This window comes from Tenebrio molitor, chromosome 4 (genome assembly GCF_963966145.1).
Source record: "Tenebrio molitor chromosome 4, icTenMoli1.1, whole genome shotgun sequence".
In the NCBI taxonomy this organism is placed as follows: domain Eukaryota; kingdom Metazoa; phylum Arthropoda; class Insecta; order Coleoptera; family Tenebrionidae; genus Tenebrio; species Tenebrio molitor.
Genome location: NC_091049.1, coordinates 20,917,047 through 20,938,093, shown reverse-complemented (window position 1 = coordinate 20,938,093; position 21,047 = coordinate 20,917,047). Strand labels below are relative to the sequence as shown.

The 21,047-nt window shown below is 32.9% G+C and overlaps 3 protein-coding genes and 1 long non-coding RNA gene across 4 annotated transcripts; 2 read left to right on the top strand and 2 right to left on the bottom strand.

Moving 5' to 3' along the window:
* The first annotated feature begins 15 nt into the window (after positions 1-15).
* On the top strand, positions 16-13,327 carry LOC138127809 (uncharacterized). The gene is made up of 3 exons (XR_011158435.1): positions 16-402; positions 450-680; positions 731-13,327. It is a non-coding gene; the product is annotated as an uncharacterized lncRNA (long non-coding RNA).
* Positions 2,717-5,511, bottom strand: LOC138127807 (uncharacterized). Its single transcript, XM_069043865.1, has 2 exons — positions 2,976-5,511; positions 2,717-2,920 (listed from the first exon to the last, which is right to left on the bottom strand). The coding sequence occupies exon 1, from the start codon at positions 5,509-5,511 to the stop codon at positions 4,330-4,332; it is 1,182 nt and encodes a 393-aa protein (XP_068899966.1). The 3' UTR covers positions 2,717-2,920; positions 2,976-4,329.
* LOC138127806 (interaptin-like) lies at positions 6,224-11,842 on the bottom strand. Its single transcript, XM_069043864.1, has 2 exons — positions 9,611-11,842; positions 6,224-9,548 (listed from the first exon to the last, which is right to left on the bottom strand). The coding sequence occupies exon 1, from the start codon at positions 11,840-11,842 to the stop codon at positions 10,388-10,390; it is 1,455 nt and encodes a 484-aa protein (XP_068899965.1). The 3' UTR covers positions 6,224-9,548; positions 9,611-10,387.
* Positions 13,328-18,868: 5,541 nt separating the features above from the next.
* LOC138127808 (ATP-binding cassette sub-family C member 4-like) lies at positions 18,869-19,827 on the top strand. Its single transcript, XM_069043866.1, has one exon. The coding sequence runs from the start codon at positions 18,967-18,969 to the stop codon at positions 19,657-19,659; it is 693 nt and encodes a 230-aa protein (XP_068899967.1). The 5' UTR covers positions 18,869-18,966; the 3' UTR covers positions 19,660-19,827.
* The last annotated feature ends 1,220 nt before the right edge of the window (positions 19,828-21,047 follow it).

The window sequence follows — 21,047 nt, the reverse complement described above, 5'->3', positions numbered from 1 at the left end:
CACACTTTTTGTACGTTTGCGGTATTTTACTTTTAATCATAATTGTGGCTTGTTATTCAAATCTCGGTGCTGCTGTACTGTACTGTAAATATGCTTCCCAATATTTACATAAAGCACTGTTCGGTAAAGTTCTCGTCGGTTCATTAATATTCTTTGACAATCATCCTTCGGGAAGAGTTTTAAATCGGTTTTCAAAAGATATGGGAATGATTGATGAAGTTGTTCCACTCGGGATTTCAGAATTGACCAAGACGATTCTTATGACAGTTGGTTCTTTGGTTATATTAATGGTATTCAATTACTGGTTGACAATACCATTAATTTTGTTTTTTCTGCTAATTGTTCTCTGTTCTGTGGCGTTTAAACCTGTGATCAGCAACATTAAAAGAATAGAGGGCACAAGTAAATTTGATATTTGGCAATCACCAGAAACTAACAAAATGTTTTAGGAAGAAGTCCGATCTTCACTCACACGACAGCTTCGGTGAAGGGATTGAGTGTTATAAGAGCGTTCAAAGCCCAGAAACATTTAACTCAGGAATTCGACAACTACCAAGATCTCCACAGTTCTGTTTATTATTTGCATAAAGCCTTTTATTTTTCATTAGCGTTTTGGACAGATATAACTTGTGCCTTCTACAACTTCGTTGCTCTTATTTGCATAATTATTTTTAATAATGGTAAATCTAATTGACTCTTTGTAAATAACATTAACTTGCATTCGTTCCAGGAATGTCAACCGGAGAAGTTGGGATATCTGTAACACAGTTACTTGTAATAAATAGAAACTTTCAGTACATAATGAAGTGTTGGAGTGATCTTGATTATTCAATGACTTCAGTCGAGCGTGTAATAGAATACACAGAAGTAGAGGGAGTTGGAGAGGGCACGCACCCCCCACCACTTTTTTTTGACCTTGACCTCTAAGCCCCTCCCCCTGACCTTGATATCCCCACCACTTGGCCTTGATATCCCCACTACTTGACCTAGATATCCCCACCACTTGACCTTGATAATTTCCCCCACCAGTTGACCTTGATATCCCCACCACTTGACCTTGATAATTTCCCCCACCACTTGACCTTGATAATTCCCCCCACCAATTGACCTCGATATCCCCACCACTTGGCCTTGGAATTTCCCCCCCACCACTTAACCTCGATATCCCCACCACTTGAAAATATGTATAAATGTTGACAGAGTGTATTGGGTGGTAGTGGTGAATGATGATTTTCCGATACACATCTCATGGTCGTGTGGTGTTTAGAGACGTACAATATCAAAATCAGTTGGGTAATTACGATTTTGATGGGAATAAATTAACGGTTATTTATAAAAGATGTATGTGTCGAGAGTGTTTTGAAAGAGAGTTAAAAAGTCAGCAAATTGATGGTTTGGAAAAGGATCTGAAAATTGCCGCTCCGCATGAAATTGATGTTATATGTACTCGAGAGGAATTAAATGTTTTAGTGAAAAACTACGGTCGCGAGTGTTGCAAGTGTAATAAAACATTTTATAAAGTTGTGGAATTTAATCCTGATTATTCGTATTTGATGAAAATTAAATATCTTTAAATGTGTTTAGATGATGGTGTCGGAATTGTGAGTGTTCCTAATTATGCATGTTTCGATAAACGATTATTAACTTTTACCGGGTGGTCAATTGAAAGACCTTCTCCAGTGGATCTCGCAAAGGCCGGTTTTTACTATATTGGATTTGGAGATAGTGTGGAATGTTTTTATTGTAAAGTAAGAATATGTGCGTGGGAAATCAGTGACATTCCGATTAAAGAACATTTAAAATTCTCACCTAGGTGTTTATATGTGAATTTTAAGAATCAGTTTAAAAATATTAGAAGAATAGATAATAAAAAAGAAATTAATATTAAATCGTACATGATAATAGTTTGTGTACTTTTTGTTTATATATTATACGTGAGTAGTGGATTTTACTTTTAGTGTAAACTGGATCGTCAGATTAAGATGGCTTCACAATTAAGCGCTTTAAACGAACAATTGCATATTAATAATAATTATATAAGTTTAAAGAGTTTAGAAGTAAATAAAAAGTTTAAAATTAAATCATTTTCCAAATGTAGTACTGCTTATGGTGAAAAGGTGTTTGTGAATCTCGGGGAGAGTAAGACTATATTACCGCAAAGATTTTCAATCAAGTTTACGAATGAAATGATTGAAAATTTAAATGACGAAATTCGTAATGGAAAAATTATCTATTTAATAAGTGGAGGTATTGTTGGTAAAACAGTAAATGTTAAGTTTGTAGAAGAATAAGAATATATTTTGTACTTTTTTTTATTTAATAAAAACAATGTAATATTTATTATAAATTGTGTATTGTTGAATATTAAAAAATGAGTAATAAAAATATGTGTAAGCAAGTGAGGTTTAACTTGGAGAAAAACCGTTTTCATTTAATGTGTGTGTATCTAGTTCCTGCGAGAATGGCTCGTCAAGGATATCAACTAGAGTTTGCAAATAGATTGCATTTTTTACGTCGCATTGAAAATGTTGAATGTATTTTATCCAAGGTATTACAAATAGATCATCGTCGAAAAATTTATGAAACTAGATTTAAGAATGTGTAATTGTTAATTTTAGTATTATTATTTATGTTTACATAAATTGTAATGATTTTTTAAACTAAACTAAACTTTGTAATATTCATAATATGGTGAATAAATAATAAAACAATCGAATTAAAAAAATGATTTTTAATTTTGAATTTAAAAAAGTAAAAATAATTGATAAAGAATATGATATGTTATACAATAAAAATAGTTGTTGAAATGCATGCATGCATGCATGCATTCTTTAGGAAAACCAGTTTTGATGAGTTCACTGACTACTGGACTGAACTAGCTTGAGGCGATGCAGTTAACGGGTCTGTCTGGTCTGTTTTGCTAAAAGAGGAATTCATGTAGTGAATATTATTACCATTATTATATCAAAGTTTACCTTAATCAATATCGGATTTGTTTATCCACGTTCGTTTCGACATTCCCAACCATTTAACATAGTATTTATTTCCTTTTTTTCGTAGAATTTTTTCTATTAAATAGAAATTTGGGTGTTTAACTCTTTGTAATTCATATGCATAAAAACCACCTAAAATTGGTTCACCATCTTCATCTTGTAGTAGATAGGTACGTGGTATAGTTTGCTGTACTTTTTTTATCGAAAATATTTCATTACTCCAATTGGGTGTGTAAGATTTGGAAAAGACTTGTCTATATTTACTGACACGTACAAAATCACCAACTTTAAATTTAGATTTGTGCGGATCTATTGTTTTCATGTGACTGTAAACGTCTCGTAAAATTTTCTTTTCGTTTTTTTTGTTGATTGCAGAAGGTTTATATTGGGTAGTATGATGTTCTGTATTATTGTATCTTTTAACAATATCTTGTAAAATATCTGTCCATTTGTAGTTTCCTCGAAAACTAAATTCTTTCCAAATTAAATTTTTTATTGTTCTAATTACACGTTCAGCCATTTGTGCTTTTTTAGTGGAATAAGTGGAATAGTGATTAATGTGATATTTTTTGAAAACTGCATTCAAACTTTTATTATAAAATTCTTTACCAAAATCTGTCTGAAAATTTTTAGGAATGTTTTTCTTAGTTTTAAATAGTGAACTTAAAGCGTTTGTCACTTCAGCTGCGGTTTTTGTTTTTAAAGGATAAGCCCAAACAAATTTAGAAAATGTATTTATCACTATTAAAATGTACTTGAAACCATTGTTGAAGCGAGCGTACGGAATCATTTCAATTAAATCAGATTGTAATAAGTCTTTTAGTCCTTTCACGATAACACGTCGTCGTTTAAAATTTACTCTCGCCGGTGCGTGTAATTCCACTACGACATCGCGCTTCATCGACACATCACTCTGTTTCATGATAAACTGGTACTTTTAAAATAAACTCGATCAGTAATCTGGTTTCTGCAGTTTTTTTACTTTTTTGAAAATTTAATTTATCACCGTCACGTAAAATGTATCCCAACAAGTTTCGCGGAGTATTATTTACTAAAGCCGTCCATCCTACAGTTGGATATGATTGAATAGATGTAACAGTAGCTTCTTTTAAGGGGAATATATAATGCGTCCCTAAATCGTGAATTAAATAAGCATTTTTATCGGGGTCAAATTTTCCATTCAATACCAAAGGAATATACGTAAAAGATTTCAATTTTTGAAGACTTGTCTTAAAATTATGTTGTGATATGTGGTGACCGAATTTATCGAGTGTCATATTGTTGCTGTACACGAAAGAACTGTTAATAAATGAAACAATGAAAACTAATTTATAGTCTAAATAATAATTTTTGCTTCTCTCAATTCATTAATGATAAGATTAATTTCATTTGAGTGACTCGTATTACCGGCAAGTTGTGATGAAATCAAAAGACGTAAACGATCGACTAATTTATTGGGATTATTCCACGGAACATATTCAATATTTTTATTTGTAACTTCTAACGTTCTTAATCCTTTACCACCTTTCGATTTGGCAGGTGATGATGATGGTGCTTTCGTTTTAATTGACGCTTTACTTTTTTCGGCAGATGTCGTGGGTAAAGTTCCACTCCTAGCTCTACTCATAGGTACACTTCCAGGTTTACTGGTATCTATACTTCCACTCCTTGTTCTACTAGATGATGTTGCAGGTGGTGGTGATGGTTTATTAAACTTGTTTTGAACTGTCAAAAGTTTCGGTTGATTCGATAACGGTTTTATTATACTTTTATACTTTATCCCAACATTTCCAGCAACTTGTTCATTGGCTTGATAATTTTTACGATTAGCATTGGTTCTTTCAACAATTTCTTTATACATTAATCGATCAGTGTCCTTGAAACCGATTGGTTCTTTTTTAAACAATAATTCCATTAAACCGGGTGTCGAAGGATAACGTATATTTTGAATAATAAGTTCATCGTTTATAAAATCTATTTCCGAGTTTCCAATAAAAAATTTAGCTTTTTCTGGACTATATCGAACTCCATATTGAAAATCAAATTTATCTTCTTTATCAGTAAGCATTTCTTCAATATATTGACGTGGAAGTTCAGGCCATTGTTCTAAAAACTCACGAAACGCTTGCGTATCAGACAATTTATCAATATCTCTCTGAATTTCAGACAATGATGGTTCCACCACACTCGGTTCTATTTCTTCATCGGGTATATGTTTTGAAATTTCCTCGGTTTCTAAGAAAGATGGTTGTCTCAATTTACTCCTGGGTGTAGAACTTGATAGATAATTGGGTGTCGAAGTGACAGCGGGGCTTTTTTTTATCGATATTTCTTCCTTTTTAACAACAGGTTTTTCTTGTTTAATTTCACTTATGAGATTTTTAATCGGTTCGGTGAGAGGTCGGAAACGCGTCTCAAACATTTCTTGTGAACTTGCAATTTCAGAGGTTAATCCACGTAACTTTTCGCGCACGTCTTTTCTTGCTTTTGCTAGTTTGATGAGCAAACGTTTATCCATATTGAATGCAGTGTTGACTATAATACTAATGTAAATATTATCGAGTATTTATATCTTTATATATTTATCAAATCCTTTTCTATATCTTCCATCATGCAAATCACAGTCTTTATTTATAACCAAAAAATCGTATGAATCTTTCCAACAATTATTACATAATGCTTGAAATTTTTCAAATGACATATCACCGTTAACATGATTATTATACACATGCTTCAGATTGGTCAGATCTTGAGAAAATAAAACTATGAAATTTGCATTATCTCGAATTAATTGTTTCGGTATGGAGGAATAAGTCTGACTTAAATAAAAGCAATCTATGTAATAATGACGACCAAAACAATAATAATCTCTAATAATTTTTTGATCACAACCAACTACATCATCAAATATAATGATTGAAAATGGTTTGGCTTCGTTTGGAGGTATGATATGATCTCCTTCTTCAAATTCAAAAAACCCAATGTTTTCTTTGTTTTTTCCATCATTAAGAGATTGTAAAACCTGCTTTAAAAATTGATATTTTGGTTGATTAAGAGTTTTCGAATATAAATAAATATTTGAAAAACGTAGCCCGTTTTCGTGGAGTAATAGACTGAGTAAAGCGTTTGTTTTTCCACATCCCGATCTTCCAACAATTATACCTCGTTTAACACCATCACTCAATAAAGTATTATGTTTCATGAATGTATTGGAAGGAAAAAAACATTCATGATTTTCAACATTTAATGATTTTTTTTGCTTTACAATTTTCATTCTATACTATACACAAATTAAACCACAACTAAATATGATATAATTCTACAGCTTCTTATAAACAATTTTCTATCATACATTATCTTCGCATGCTTTGTTTAGTTCATTTAAAAACGTATCAAAGTTTATGTGAAAAGCTATATCCTTATGGCCCCAGGCTAAAGTATTTGGTGAATTTGTTAATAAAAATCTTTTATCATCTACACCGGACAGAGCAATTTTATTTCTTCTTTCCGTAAACATTTCGTGTAAACACGACTTGAAAATGTTCATGGAACAAAGAAGAATAGAATTTTCAGTGACAACATTTTTATAGTCAGAAAACCGTATTTGCTTATCGACAACATGTTTACTTATACCTTTAGCTTTTTTTTCGATTTTATTTAATAATTCTATGCAATATGCTTTAGCACCCGTACCATAGAAACTCTTAATTATTGCACCGGCGTATTCATCTTTCATTTTTCCTATAACCGAAATACCTGGTTCGATAGAATGTATATTATTGGGTGGATAATTGGAAGTATCGAAACGGTCTGAATTTCGTTTAATATCTTCATATACATTTTCGGAAAATACTTGTAAAACCAATGAATCTGTATCGGTATATAATAAAGAAACATTATCACCATATGATGGTTTCAAGAAATCATAAAAAAACTCATAAATTACAGTTTTTGACATCTCCAATATACAAAAACCAGCATAAATTGGTTTATTATATGTTACTTGAACTTTATTCATTTCTATTGCGATTAGATTATCACAGAAAATTTCCCTCGATTTGAAATGAGGTTTCGCAATCCAAGTTTCAGCTCCAACTTTATGTCCTCTATTGGCCCAGTGCGTTGATAATTTTATATCGCTTCTTTTTTCAACATTTTCCATGGTCTTTCCATATATACAATTAACTAATAATTTAAATAAATCTTTGACAAATTTAGAAGTTGCTCTATTCCTTAACATGGTATTTAAATTTATATAATTTTGAAGCCACGGTGATTGTTTAAATTTTAAAATTCTATGAATATTATTAATAATTAAACCATGTTTTAAACATTGTTTTAAATTTCTGTAATGTATAATATAATTTGTTTTATCACATAGGTTTGGAATTAATTTTGCATGTTTTCCATGGGGGGGTATTATATTTTCTGGGCAAAATGGCATATCATTATGCAGTGAGTGTAATGTTTCGGGATAAATCAAATCCACTTCGAGAATGTATCCAAAATCTGATGTGTCAGAAAGTTCATTTAAATTAAAATTTTCAATTTCATTTCTAGTTAACCATTCGAAAGATCCCGTAGGTAAATATTGCTTCATAGCATAACCGTATAAGTTTGTTGCATCCAAATAAAGAATAAATGAAGATGGTTCCAATAGATTATATTCAGGTAAAAACTTGTTATTGGCGTGACACCATCTTTTAACACATGTACTGACACCACCTCGAATTCCTTTTTTAAAAAAGTGAAGCATATCAATTTCCGTCAAGAGTTCCAATTGTACTTTTGTATATTTTAACATTGCATCCCAGCTGAATGATGGAGCCGTAATATACTGAGCACTATCTAAACCGTAATGTTTAAAACAAGTATTACGGAAATTTTCAAAAATGTCAGCCAACAGTAAAATATCTGATTTGAGGTAAATATCCGAATAATCACCTAAAGTATTACAATCGAATACATCCCATACTTTTTGAGCTCGCTCATAATCTGCATCTGAAATATGTTCTTCTTTTAATTTATCAAAAAAATCATCTTTATCTGGAAGATGTGTAAGATCTAATTTTGACCAATCATCTATAAATGAATAGGGAAATACACCTTTTTGTCTAATTAAATCAAATTCTTCATCATGCATATAATATTTTCTAATTTCGGTACATTCACTTGACGATAATGTTTTTGCCAATTTTTCTAGGGAAGTAGGAAGAAAGCGAAGAGAATCTACAAACCGTAGTTTTATATATTTGCGTACCTCCTTTCCTTCTGCATTAACTGAATTACCAACGTGAATGTGTTTACTAAATGTGATGTATTTTTCTTTAGTTTTTGCAATTACATCGGTATCTTCACCATTTAAAGATAGTTGTTTAATAAACAAGTGACTATCGTAGTTGGTGAGATTGTGAAAAAAGACCGGAATAAAATTTGGAAGTTTAAAATTTAGATTACAAGTAGAATGACTTGGACCTCTATATTGTCCGGTTAAATGACAATGATCTTTAACTTTAGCCTCTTGACTTGTAAAAGGTCTTTCGCAAATGTAACATGTGTTCGAAAATGCATATTCACTTTCTTGTTCAGCTGTTAAAGGATGCATCGGTTTAATAATATTTAAATATGTATCATAAATTACTTTGACTTCATTTTCTAAACTATCTAAGAACTCTCTGATGCATTGTTTACCTCGAAACAAACAAAATTTGGAAATATTATTATCAAAGGAGCATTTCAAATAATATCCACAGGAATAAGGTTCATGCTTATATGTTTTTAAATGCCATGACTTTTCTGGATCAGGTAAACAATTATCTAATGGTTTGAGTAAACATTCAAAGTCTGCATAAATAACGAAAGGAACACGAATTTGTTTTTGAAAATTTGAAAACTCTAATATATTACCAGGAATCATTTTTCCAATCTTATTTTTTATCGGATCAGTATTAGGAATTCGCACATATAAATACCCACAATCATTTTTACAATGTAATTCTAGTAAATCACGTGTTCGAAAATATTGTAAACATCCATCACATAAATGCTTTTTTCCATTCCGTTTTGTAATTTGACTCGATACTAATTTTGACAAATCTTTAATTGTACAATAATGTTGATTACTATCATCATCACTAATTAATAATAAATTTATGTGTATCGGTTTTTTACATCGCGTATAGTATAACGGTCCGACAATTTCATAATTTTGTTGCCCATTCTGATATAACTTTTCAATACCATAAACGTTAACAGAAGCATTATTTAATTTTTCGAAAATATTTAAACTATCTAACCTTACTGGAAATTCGATACCGTCAAAGTTGAAAATTTGAGTAAAGTGTGGATAAGATCTCGGATCCCATTCCGGTCCTTCCGGTTTGCAGACTGCAGCTACCGCACTCCAAGCGAAGCAGTAATAATCTTGATTGCGAACGTTGACCACAGCATTTCTCTTTTTTATAGATGCAGGTAAATGAATAAATGATGAAGCTCTGAGTGGGTTGTACTTGCTAAAATTTAATTCCATGTATATGATGCTTACTAGACTCCATCCTAAAACAAAAAAAAATACATTAATATAATGTAAATAATAATACATGTATAAATTTATTTACCTGAATCTTTCTCCAAGAATTCGCTCATTTTGTTCTCAATAACCCCCTTAAAATCCTCAATAATATTACTCCAATTAGAACCCAAAGTTATAATGATGTTTCTAGTGTTGAAAGATTTTATGTCAAAAAGATTTTGCGATTCCAATGTGTACAGTCCGAACAGCTCCAAGTTTAATTTTACAGTTGTATGTTTCTCAACGTTTTCCTGAATGAGATTTATCATTTTCTCCCTGATTTCTTCGATAAATTCATTCAAATCAACACAAGTTCTTTCACCGGTTATCCTATAACTTGTAACATTTGATTCGAATGCTGTTGCGATTTGATGAACACCATCCTCTTCGAGTTTTTTCAAAGATTTGTTTTTATGTTGTGCAGATTTTCGGTGGGAATGTAGTGTTGTCGCGGGAATTTGAATATCACATGTTGCACATGTAACATATGTGATCATCGAACGTATACGTTTTCTTCTTGAACAACTCTCCTTTTCATGTCTCAGAAATGCTCGATTGGTAGTGAAATGTGTCAAACAATTTCCACATTGAACGGTTTGCTAAATATTATAAACAAAAGAAAAAATATACATATTTAGTTGCGCGGTTTACATTTAGACTGTCTTTAGTTACTATTATTTATCAAATTAAAAAAAAAAATAAAAAAATAATTGATAAACAATAGATATCCAGCAAGACCACGTGGAGGAACAGTCACGCTTGCCATCGCGGGTGTGCTTTTTTTATTTAAACTCTCTCTCTCTCACTCTTTCTCACTACTCATTCATCCTGATAAATCACGTAGAGCTACTGATAAATCATGAGATATATTTCTCACATTTTGAATTAGAGCAGCGTCAACTGCTCGATAAAGACGCTGCTCTTCATCAATTTGATCTTGAAGAACTTGCTCTTGAAGAATAAGTTCTTCAGCATCGTCAACTACTCGACAAAGACGCTGCTCTTCATCAATTTGATCTTGAAGAACTTGCTCTTGAAGAATAAGTTCTTCAACATCATCAACTACTCGACAAAGACGCTGCTCTTCATCAATTTGATCTTGAAGAACTTGCTCTTGAAGAACAAGTTCTTCAACATCGTCAACTACTCGACAAAGACGCTGCTCTTCATCAATTTGATCTTGAAGAACTTGCTCTTGAAGAGTAAGTTCTTCAGCATCGTCAACTACTCGACAAAGATGCTGCTCCTCTGTCAAGCTATTATCAATATCATCTCCTAATCTATCAGAAGCTATACTTGATGCTTCCGAAACACCATCATCGACATCCATATTGATCTCATCCATCTCGACGGCTTGTATCAAAGGGTGATGCAGTTCACCATCACCACCCCTCTGATTTACACCGTCAGCGACAGATTGAATCTCTAATATGTTATCGATGATTGGTGCTGGTGAATTTGAACCTATATCGTCGACATCTTCCAAATCCTCACCAACCTCCACCAAACGTTGATAACCTTGGTCGTTATCACGCATCTGGCTTCTCTTATTTTCCACATCCACCAAACGTTGACAATCGTAGTTATTGTCACGCATCTGGTGTCTGTCGATTAATTGCTGAGAATTTAAAAGATTTTCATCGAAAGTAGGTACCAAATCAACATAATCATCATCATGAACACCCTGATCATTATTGCCGAGTTGACATTGATTGTAAAGATCATTGATGACAACTTCGGAATAATGATCGAGATTTCCATCACGATGATCATTCACATCTACATCAACATTCTCACTTTCTCCACTTTTATTATCGAAAAAATTGAGTAGGGATATATCCCCAAATTCATTACCCATTCCAAAATCGTTTTCTAACACCGAATCTAAAATTTGTTGTGTATTCGGAATTTCGATAGTTTTTATCGGCTGTGTATCGAGAATTTCAATTGTTTGGGGTTGTGTATCAGGAATTTCAATTATTTGGGGTTGTGAATCAGGAATTTCAATTATTTGGGGTTGTGTATCCGGAATTTCAATAATTTCCGGTTGAGTGTCTTCAATAATAATTGTTTCAATTCGCGGTTTCTTTATGAGTTTGTTAGAATGGATAATAATTTTAGAAAATCTTTTGGGATGTAAAAGACTTCTTAAAAGTGGAGAATCATTCGTACTTACATTTGCAGGTGGACTACGGATGCGAGATGTACCAGGACGAGCACAACTATTACACTCCTGGTCACCACTGCACCCACAGAAATCAGCAAACGCACGTTTCATTTTTATTAACACGATGAAGCACACCACACGAATGAAGCTCCCCACGAATGCTCATGATTTTTAAGGGAAAACGAATTGGGTGGGGAGTGGAGTGGGGGAGAGGTCAAGGCCAGGTCAAAGGTCAGGTCAAAGGTCAAAGGTCAAGGCCAGGTCAAAGGTCAGGTCAAAGGCCAGGTCAAAGGTCAGGTCAAAGGTCAAAGCCGGGTCAAAGGTCAAGGTCGGGTCAAAGGTCAAGGTCGGGTCAGGTCAGGTCGGGTCAGGTCAGGTCGGGTCGGGTCGGGTTAAGTAAAGTTTTGTTTTACATGTTTAAACATTTTCTTACATCAAGCATTTCCGAGATATGTATTTAGATTTTTTTGTTTTGTTTAACCATACTTTAAACATTTCCTCACATCAAACATTTCCGAGATATGTATTTAGATTTTTTGTGGTTTTTTTTAAACTTGTAACTTTTTCGTGAATCTTGAGAAAATCTGTTGAAAACTCTATTGGTTGATGATCTGAAATTACATTTCTGAAATTTTAAATATATCATGGTATATTATTTTCTAACTCTAGCGCTTTTATATTTTTTTTATTTATTTTTTTATTTCATAATTTCAGAATTACTTACCTTGTTTGTTTACATTTTTTTATGATACATTACTATGTTAAAATGTATTCTAAAATATGTTAGTGTTCATTAATGAACATGAAGTAAAAATTGTTTTTACTTTCAACTATGCGTTTTGAACACCACGATCAAATTAACCAGTCACGTTTATTAGTTGGAAATAAATTCATCTATGCATTGTCGGATTAATTAAAAAAATTAAAATATATAATTATAATAGTTTATTAACAAATCTACATTTGCATGGTGGGATATAAGTAGCATAATTTAAATTATCCCAAGATTCCTCCTCTTCTTGGGGTAGCAACTGCTGCAGTTGTTGTAGCACCTGCTGGAATTCTTCTTGCTGCTGCTGTTGTTCTTGATGAGGGGGTTGTAACCCTTGCCCCTGAATTTGCTGGGGTTGCTGCGATTGTTGTGGGAGTTGCTGCGGTTGTTGTGGTAGTTGCTGCGGCTGTTGGGGGAGTTGCTGCACCGGGCGAAGTTGTTGGGATCGTTGTTGCTCGATTTTATGCTTCAATTCGAAATATCGAATATTCCGATCCCTTTCGTACTCCCTTCGATGGCATTTCCACATATGTTTCGTCATTCTATGACGTAAACAACGGTGAAACTTATCGTAGGGACACTGCACAATATCATCACCACCCTCATATTCTTGTTGAAAATACATGTTAACAGCTGCAACCAAGATTACACCAACAACTGACCATCCATAGAGTTTGTTGACATATATTTGATTGTCCCCACCACAATCATTCTATAGGTCAAGGTAAAATTTTTTATTATTTTAAAAAAATAATATAAAAAAGTTTTTTTTTTTTTTTTTTTTTTTTTTTTTTTTTTTTTTTTTTTTTTTTTTTTTTTTTTTTTTTTTTTTGCAAAAAAAGCAAAAAAAGCAAAAAAACCTTTTTTTTTCAAAAAAAAAAAAATTTTTTATATTATTTTTTTAAAATAATAAAAAAAATGTTACCTTACAATGCGGAATGAATGTGGTGGGGAAAATCAAATATTGGTCAAGTGAAGTGGAACGGTCAGTTGTTGTGTTGGTTGCATAATCATCCTTACCGTTGTATTACAACTACGCCCGTACTGGTGAAAATTGAATAATTGAAAAATGAAAATAACAAACATTTTTTATATTATTGTTTCAATTTATTATATAACATTGTAACAATTTGCATGCTGCAGTAACAATTCTCGCTTATATGAAATAAACACATCGGTTTGGATGATTCTAATCGTGGAGTTTCTGGTAATTCTATTACCGGCATCTTAATACACTTTTCGATAAATTTTGCTTTTTCTTTACCCTTGACATGGACTGAATCACCATCGCTTATTACTTTCTTTAAGATTTGTTGAAATTTCCAATGCGGTACAAATCCAGTATCCCATTTTATACAATGATGATTTTTTGATAACCACTTTATTTGATATTGAACATCATCTGGTAGTAATGTAGATGGGAATGGAGGAGCAAAAACGTAATGAGTCATTTTATTATTTTTTAAAATTGCCAATTCTTTCGGTATAAATTTATTATTGGTAATTTTAAATCCTTGAATATCTATTAGTACCACATTTCTTTGATCCATAATACAACTTTTTTTCGCACTCTAGCACAAGTCGTACTCTAGATAGACACACTACACTGAATATTGGTTTGGTAACAAATGTTTTTAAATTATCCAGCTTTATGTCTTTATATTCTTATAATTTCCTCCTCTGCCTTTTCTACTCTTTACGACATTAAATTTTATTATTAATTATGTTCAAATGAAACATTCTTAATTTTTTATAATACTTTTATTCTATATATAAGAAAACATTAATTATTACATATATTGTTTTATTACATTAATATTATATTTAAAAAAAATTTCTTCTGCTTGATCCAGTTAGGGTTCCATTTCCCGAATGTGATAGCTCTGATGATTGTTGTGGTGTTGATGATTGTTGGGGTGGTGGTGGTTGTGGTGTTGATTGTTGTGGCAAATGATCATTTGAGGAATGTGATGAATCACAAAATTCATTATAATCATGGTGATTATATGATAAATTTTGATAAGTTTCCTCTCCTCTACACCGCCATAAATGTCTATTCAAATGTTTCAGTTTTAAACGGTGTCCTTCATTCTTAGGACAGGTCACCCAACGTTCTTCTTCAAGCATCTTGATAAGACTGCTCTGCAGATTCTTCTTTCGAATTATTTATTTCATTTACACATTATTCGCTTAACCTACACAAGTATTTTGGTTTTACATCTGTCTTACTGCTTTTGTTGCCGGATTATATGTAAAAATTCGATCATTAATCAACAAAGCATGTATCATAGTGTTGGCAGGCATTGGAGTACCAGTATCAAATTCTACTCGTACTGTTACTGCTTGCGTTTGAAAACCTAATTTTTGTCTTGAGCAATCAACAATAATTAAAGGATATTTGTTTTTAAACTCTTCGGGAGTTATATCTGTTTCTGTTTTTTCTCCAAAATAATAACTTGTTCGAAATTGAGCAAACATTTCATATAGTGTAGAATACTGATTACTGTTGAAGTTATTATTCACATTTTCATATGGAAATCTTTCATTATTTAAGTAAATTCTGATATTGTTAAAGTCACACTTATCAAATTGACTATTATTTTTCTTAAATTGACCTGCTCTATTTGTTTGAAATCCCAGAATAACATATCTTGGAGATTCTAATTTGGTTGCTGTTTTAATCGTATACGAATGTTTACTTATATCTTGTAATGCTGGAAAACTATGCAATTCCCATGTACGATGCGCAACCTGTATGTCTTTTCCTTTTTTAATCAAATCTGCCATCGCAGCTTCTTGTCTTAAACCAGGTATTATATGTGGTACTCTCCATGCTATTTTGTTTATGATGACTTTTGCTTTTTCATCAGAAGTAGATATTAAAGCATCAACATCACTATTGCTTCGAATCAATACTAGTTCTTGAGCGGTTTGAACCATCACTTTTTTATAATCTTCAGCAAATCCAAATATCATCTTTAAAGGAATACAAGCACTAAATTTTCCATTTTCGACAATCTTACTATCACTCGTAGGAAACCATCCGGCGTTTTGATATTTTAAACTTTCACTCGCATTAAATGATACTATCCCCTTCATGGTACTTGTTAATCCTGGTTTTATATTTGTATCTATTGTGCGTCCGTTAACTTCTAAACGAATTTCACTAAATAAATCTAATATTCCATTATTCACAAATTTAGTGGTTGCTGCGGGGGGTTGAGTAGGTTCATCTTTTACGAGTAGACCTTCACAATAAATATAACTTTCACTAGGTAATGTAGCCAAATCTTCAGGTAAATTAATTCTTATTTCATCATTATTATTAAACCTAGATGTATAAGATTCATGAGTTTGTACCTTATATCCAGCAATCGATTCATCTATGACAACTCCTTCATTGACGTTCAACATTTTCAAACAACGTTAACCCAAGTGATTTTAAAAACCGTTTGTTTTCCTTGCTTAATACTCGTTGCAAGTTTCTCTTCCTACTAACTTTTCTTCGAACTGTGTATTCCTTTTTATGTGGTTTGCACTTCACTGATAATTTATTAAAAATAATACTCATTATTGATTATCCGTCTTCAAATGTAAACCAACAGTTACGGTTTCGTTTCTAAAATTGATCAACTCACCATCTTGATCTCTTATTTTAAGGGTTATGTTTCTAATTGTATTTACACTGATTGGTAGATAAATTACATGTTCTGGAGATTCTACAATTTTAAAACCTGGAGGTACATTAGGAAAAAATTGATGAATTATATGTGCGGGTTTCCCATTTTGAAAACTACTAACGGTTATGTTACATTCTACACATATAGAATTTATTTTCATTATATCTGCTATCTCATCCGAATCATGTGATTGATTCTTTCTTAACAGTTTCTTCCCAAATCCCAATATAGGTGCAATCGTATTTGGTTTCGTAAAATCTACATCTTCTGTTGCTTTAATGTGACAATGTAAAGTATTATTATTTGCCTTAATGTCCAGGAAACTTTTTGGAAACAATTTCCCTGTAGCATCTTGTAAATATTTATTTATATCTTGTAGTTGATAACATCCTGTTGGTATTGTGAACTGTTTATATCCAAAATAAAATTTATTACATCCATCTTGAATATTAGGTATTGAATTATAAACTTCAAAGTTCGTTAAACCCAAAGTGCACTTTTTATTACTTGCATTAATTGGAGGATTAAAATCAGACGATAAAATAGACGAACGACCTGTTAATACGAAGAACATTTTTTCTCACCACTTTAACTTCAAATGATTATATTATTTATACTGCATGAGTATATAAAAATTTTAAACATAAATGTCCACAGTTATTTGTATCATAATTTTGAAATCTATCATAATTATATTTTATGCGGTTCTGTTTTTTATCACTCTGAAAATAATGTATTACCTCTCTCGGAGGAAGTAAGTTTCCCATACTATCAAAATATAAAATTTCACTTTTTAATTTTATATATGCTGTCCAATGTGTTCCAGGTCCATTCTTATCATCCAAGTTTATAATACCGGTTTCTTTGGATTTTATACGTTTTGGTAAACCGTTACGCATAAATATTCCTCTAAAATTTGGTATATTTAATATTTTTACATACCGTAATAATTCCACATTAGTCAATGCATGATGTGGTAATTTTATCGGTAGTTTTTTTGATACCATTGATATGGTCCAACATATAGTCCTTTTCCTTGTCTACGCTTTTTTCTTTTCTTACGCATTCCTTTACCTTTCGTAATCGATGAAATGGTTTCCATTGCTTTGTTATGTCTTTGAGTTTCTTCCAACAGTTGTTTATCGGATTTTGCCTTATTTACAGCAGTCGCGATTCCTGCTGCACCTCCACCTAACGCTCCAAGCGCCCCAAGCAGGGGAAGAAGAAATGGTAAAAATCCACCACTTTTTGGTGCAACCAATATACGACCTCTTTTACTTTTTTTGCTTCTTTTACTTCTTTTCCGTGAACCCATTCCTAATTTTACTTTAACCTTCATTATACCCAACACTGTTGCTGCCGCTGCTTTTTCACCAAAACTAGAATCTTTTGCTTTGAGACGTTCTCTTGCTTTCTCAATTAAAACTTTATCTGCTTCGTGTCTTTTATTTAAATCTGTTGTTTCGGAGTAGGTTATATCATGAACTTTACAAGCCGAATCTAACAAATTTACACCACTATCACCTCGAGCAAGTCGTTTTGTCAACTTTGTACCTGGACCACAAAAATTATATCCTGGTAGATGTAATTCTATCGGAAGTTTATCAATCAATTTATTAACTATAGCACTTCCTTTCTTCAAGACAACACCCTTACGTTTAACATCTTTTTTTCTATTGGACATATTATATACTTTCATTATGTTGAGTGAATCGAACACCATCAACTGACACTTTTCCCACAAACATTCATCCTATATACATAATATAATACATTAAAACAAACCATCTTTAGAATAATTTTCATTTATTCATAGATTACAACAATAGTTATAAAAACAAAAACTCCTTTAAATATGTATCCTCCGGTTTAATTTCAACAAACGTAAAGAATATTTTATTACATTTCCGACACTCTCGTCCATATTTCTCCAATAAATCATGTAACTCATTCTCGTCACACACCATATCAATGCAAAACCCATTAAATTTTTCCGCATTCTCCTCCGATGATCCTCTTAAACCATTACAGCGCAGATCTTCCTTGAAACACCCTTCACACATGACATCTTTAGTCAGAAACAGCTTTTCTGTCTCCAATTTCGAATACAACCTTTGCGTCAACACCACATAACCTTTACACGTCATTCGGTACCACATTTTACCAGCCATCACTACCTATCAAATACACTTAACCAACCGTACCATACGAATATACATTTATACAGATTTTTATCAGGAGCGGGGGAATTTATCAAGGCCAAGTGGTGGGGATATCGAGGTCAAGTGGTGGGGGAAAATTCCAAGGCCAAGTAGTGGGGATATCGAGGTCAAGTGGTGGGGGAAATTATCAAGGTCAAGTGGTGGGGGAAATTATGAAGGTCAAGTGGTGGGGATATCAAGGTCAACTGGTGGGGGAAATTATCAAGGTCAAGTGGTGGGGATATCGAGGTCAATTGGTGGGGGGAATTATCAAGGTCAAGTGGTGGGGGAAATTATCAAGGTCAAGTGGTGGGGATATCAAGGTCAACTGGTGGGGGAAATTATCAAGGTCAAGTGGTGGGGATATCTAGGTCAAGTAGTGGGGATATCAAGGCCAAGTGGTGGGGATATCAAGGTCAGGGGGAGGGGCTTAGAGGTCAAGGTCAAAAAAAAGTGGTGGGGGGTGCGTGCCCTCTCCAACTCCCTCTACTCACAGATGTCACACCTGAAGCCAGTGGAGGTATTTGTACTCCTCCAGAATCATGGCCAAGCGAGGGAAATATAACTTTCAGTTCTGTTTCAATGCGATATTCTACTGATAAACCACTTGTACTGAAAGAAGCAAAATTCACCATCAAATCTGGTGAAAAAATCGGAATTGTTGGCAGAACTGGTGCCGGCAAGTCTTCTCTGATTTCCGCTCTTTTCCGTTTGTACAACTTCGAAGGTAGTATTTTTATAGATGGAATCGACACCAAAGCAATACCTTTGCACACCCTTCGCTCAAAAATTGCTATAATACCTCAAGAACCGATCTTGTTTTTGGGAACGCTGCGTCAAAATCTAGATCCATTCAACGAATACGAAGACTTTCATTTGTGGAATGCTTTAGAAGATGTAGAACTGAAAGATTTCGTTTTTAGTTTGCCCTCAGGGCTCGAATGTGAGATTTCGGAAGGTGGAAGCAACTTCAGCGTGGGACAAAGACAGTTGTTGTGTTTAGTCAGAGCCATTTTAAAAAATGCTAAAATCGTCGCTCTCGACGAAGCCACAGCTAGCGTGGATTTGCTAACTGACGAAATGATACAGCGGACCATTAGAAGAAAATTTAAGAATTCCACAGTGTTGACTATAGCACATCGCACAAACACCGTCATGGATTCGGATAAAATTTTGGTGATGGACGCAGCAAGTGTTGTGGAATTTGGCGACACTGAAGATCTTTTACAACGACCAGATGGATATTTCAGCGGATTTGTTTTAACGAAGAATTAGATACAATGATAACCATTAAAGTATTTCAGAAATATACGTATTATGATCAAGTTTATAGTTGGATGTTTTGTAACTAACTGGTAACTTTACTATCCACAATAAATAAATAAATATTTGAGTTTGGTGATAATAATTAATTTATGTTAAAAAAAGAAATAAACAATTTAATTAGATAACTGTGTGTTTGCGAATAAAAATTACAACCCAACTCCTGTTCGAAATTGAAGGTACAAACCAATGAATTCTAAATAATACAGAAAGTGTGATAACACTGATAACATGTAAAACACATGGAAATAAGTAAGAAAAAAAACGACATTTCTAGGAATATTATAAACAGGCACGTATCCATAAAAAATTATCATTTGAGGCATTGAGGATCATAACATGAGTGAGACGAATGTCGCCGTTAGGTGGTGCTACCGGCGGTGGTGGAAATCTGTCGACTAGTTTGTCTAACGCTGTGAGGCTAGCGGCAGATCCAAAATTTGTATGGGTTTTCAACGCCAACTGCGATGGGACAATCATTTATAATGACCCTGTACGTTTGACATGAGTAGTACCCTCGTCGATGGTCAACAAGAATAACTTGTTGACAAAGAAGAAACTTGCAATACTGCAATCTCAGCAGAACAAACCATCAGTCCCCTGAGGGCAAACTCGCATCCAAATTGTTTCATCAAAACCTTCAGCATCCGGCCAGATCTTTTTCAGCTTGTCTCCAAGTGTTGTAGACTCGTGTTTCTTCAATGGAGCACATAAATTCTCATCTGTCAGTCTTTATTAAAATGGGTATTTGTGTTTTGGATGTGTAAAAACTGTTAAATTAAATAAAAGTAGATCTCGAGAAACCAGTGCAAAACGTAGTTGTATTAGAGTAATTCTTATTATTCCAGTAGTATAGACGGAAACACCCGTAAAGCTGCTTATGGGAAACAACTACAATTTTTTTTTGTTGGTATTCTTAAATAAGATAGTGAGATGTAGTCATTTGTGTTTGACCATGTGATTATTAGTCTAAAACTGAATGTCTCATTTTGCTGGCTATTCTTTTTTGGAATCCTCCAAGATTATATAAAATCTAAGAATTATACAATTCTTTATTTCACTCTTTTCTATTTCCGTTAACAAGTTAAATACCTAATAAGTTTGCTGCTAAATTTTGAACTGGACTAGTATGATGATATACGTGGTGATAGCTCCAATCAACTAGAAAATAAAATAATTGTGGTGAAATACAAATTTGGTCTAATATCTCATAACATACCACGTGACAGAAGGACCAATCGAGAGGAAAAAAATTCATCGCAGTAAATTTTGGTTTGGTGTTCAAAAATCGAATCGAGATCATTTGGAGGTGGCGAACTTCACAGTTAACTCTCCTCATC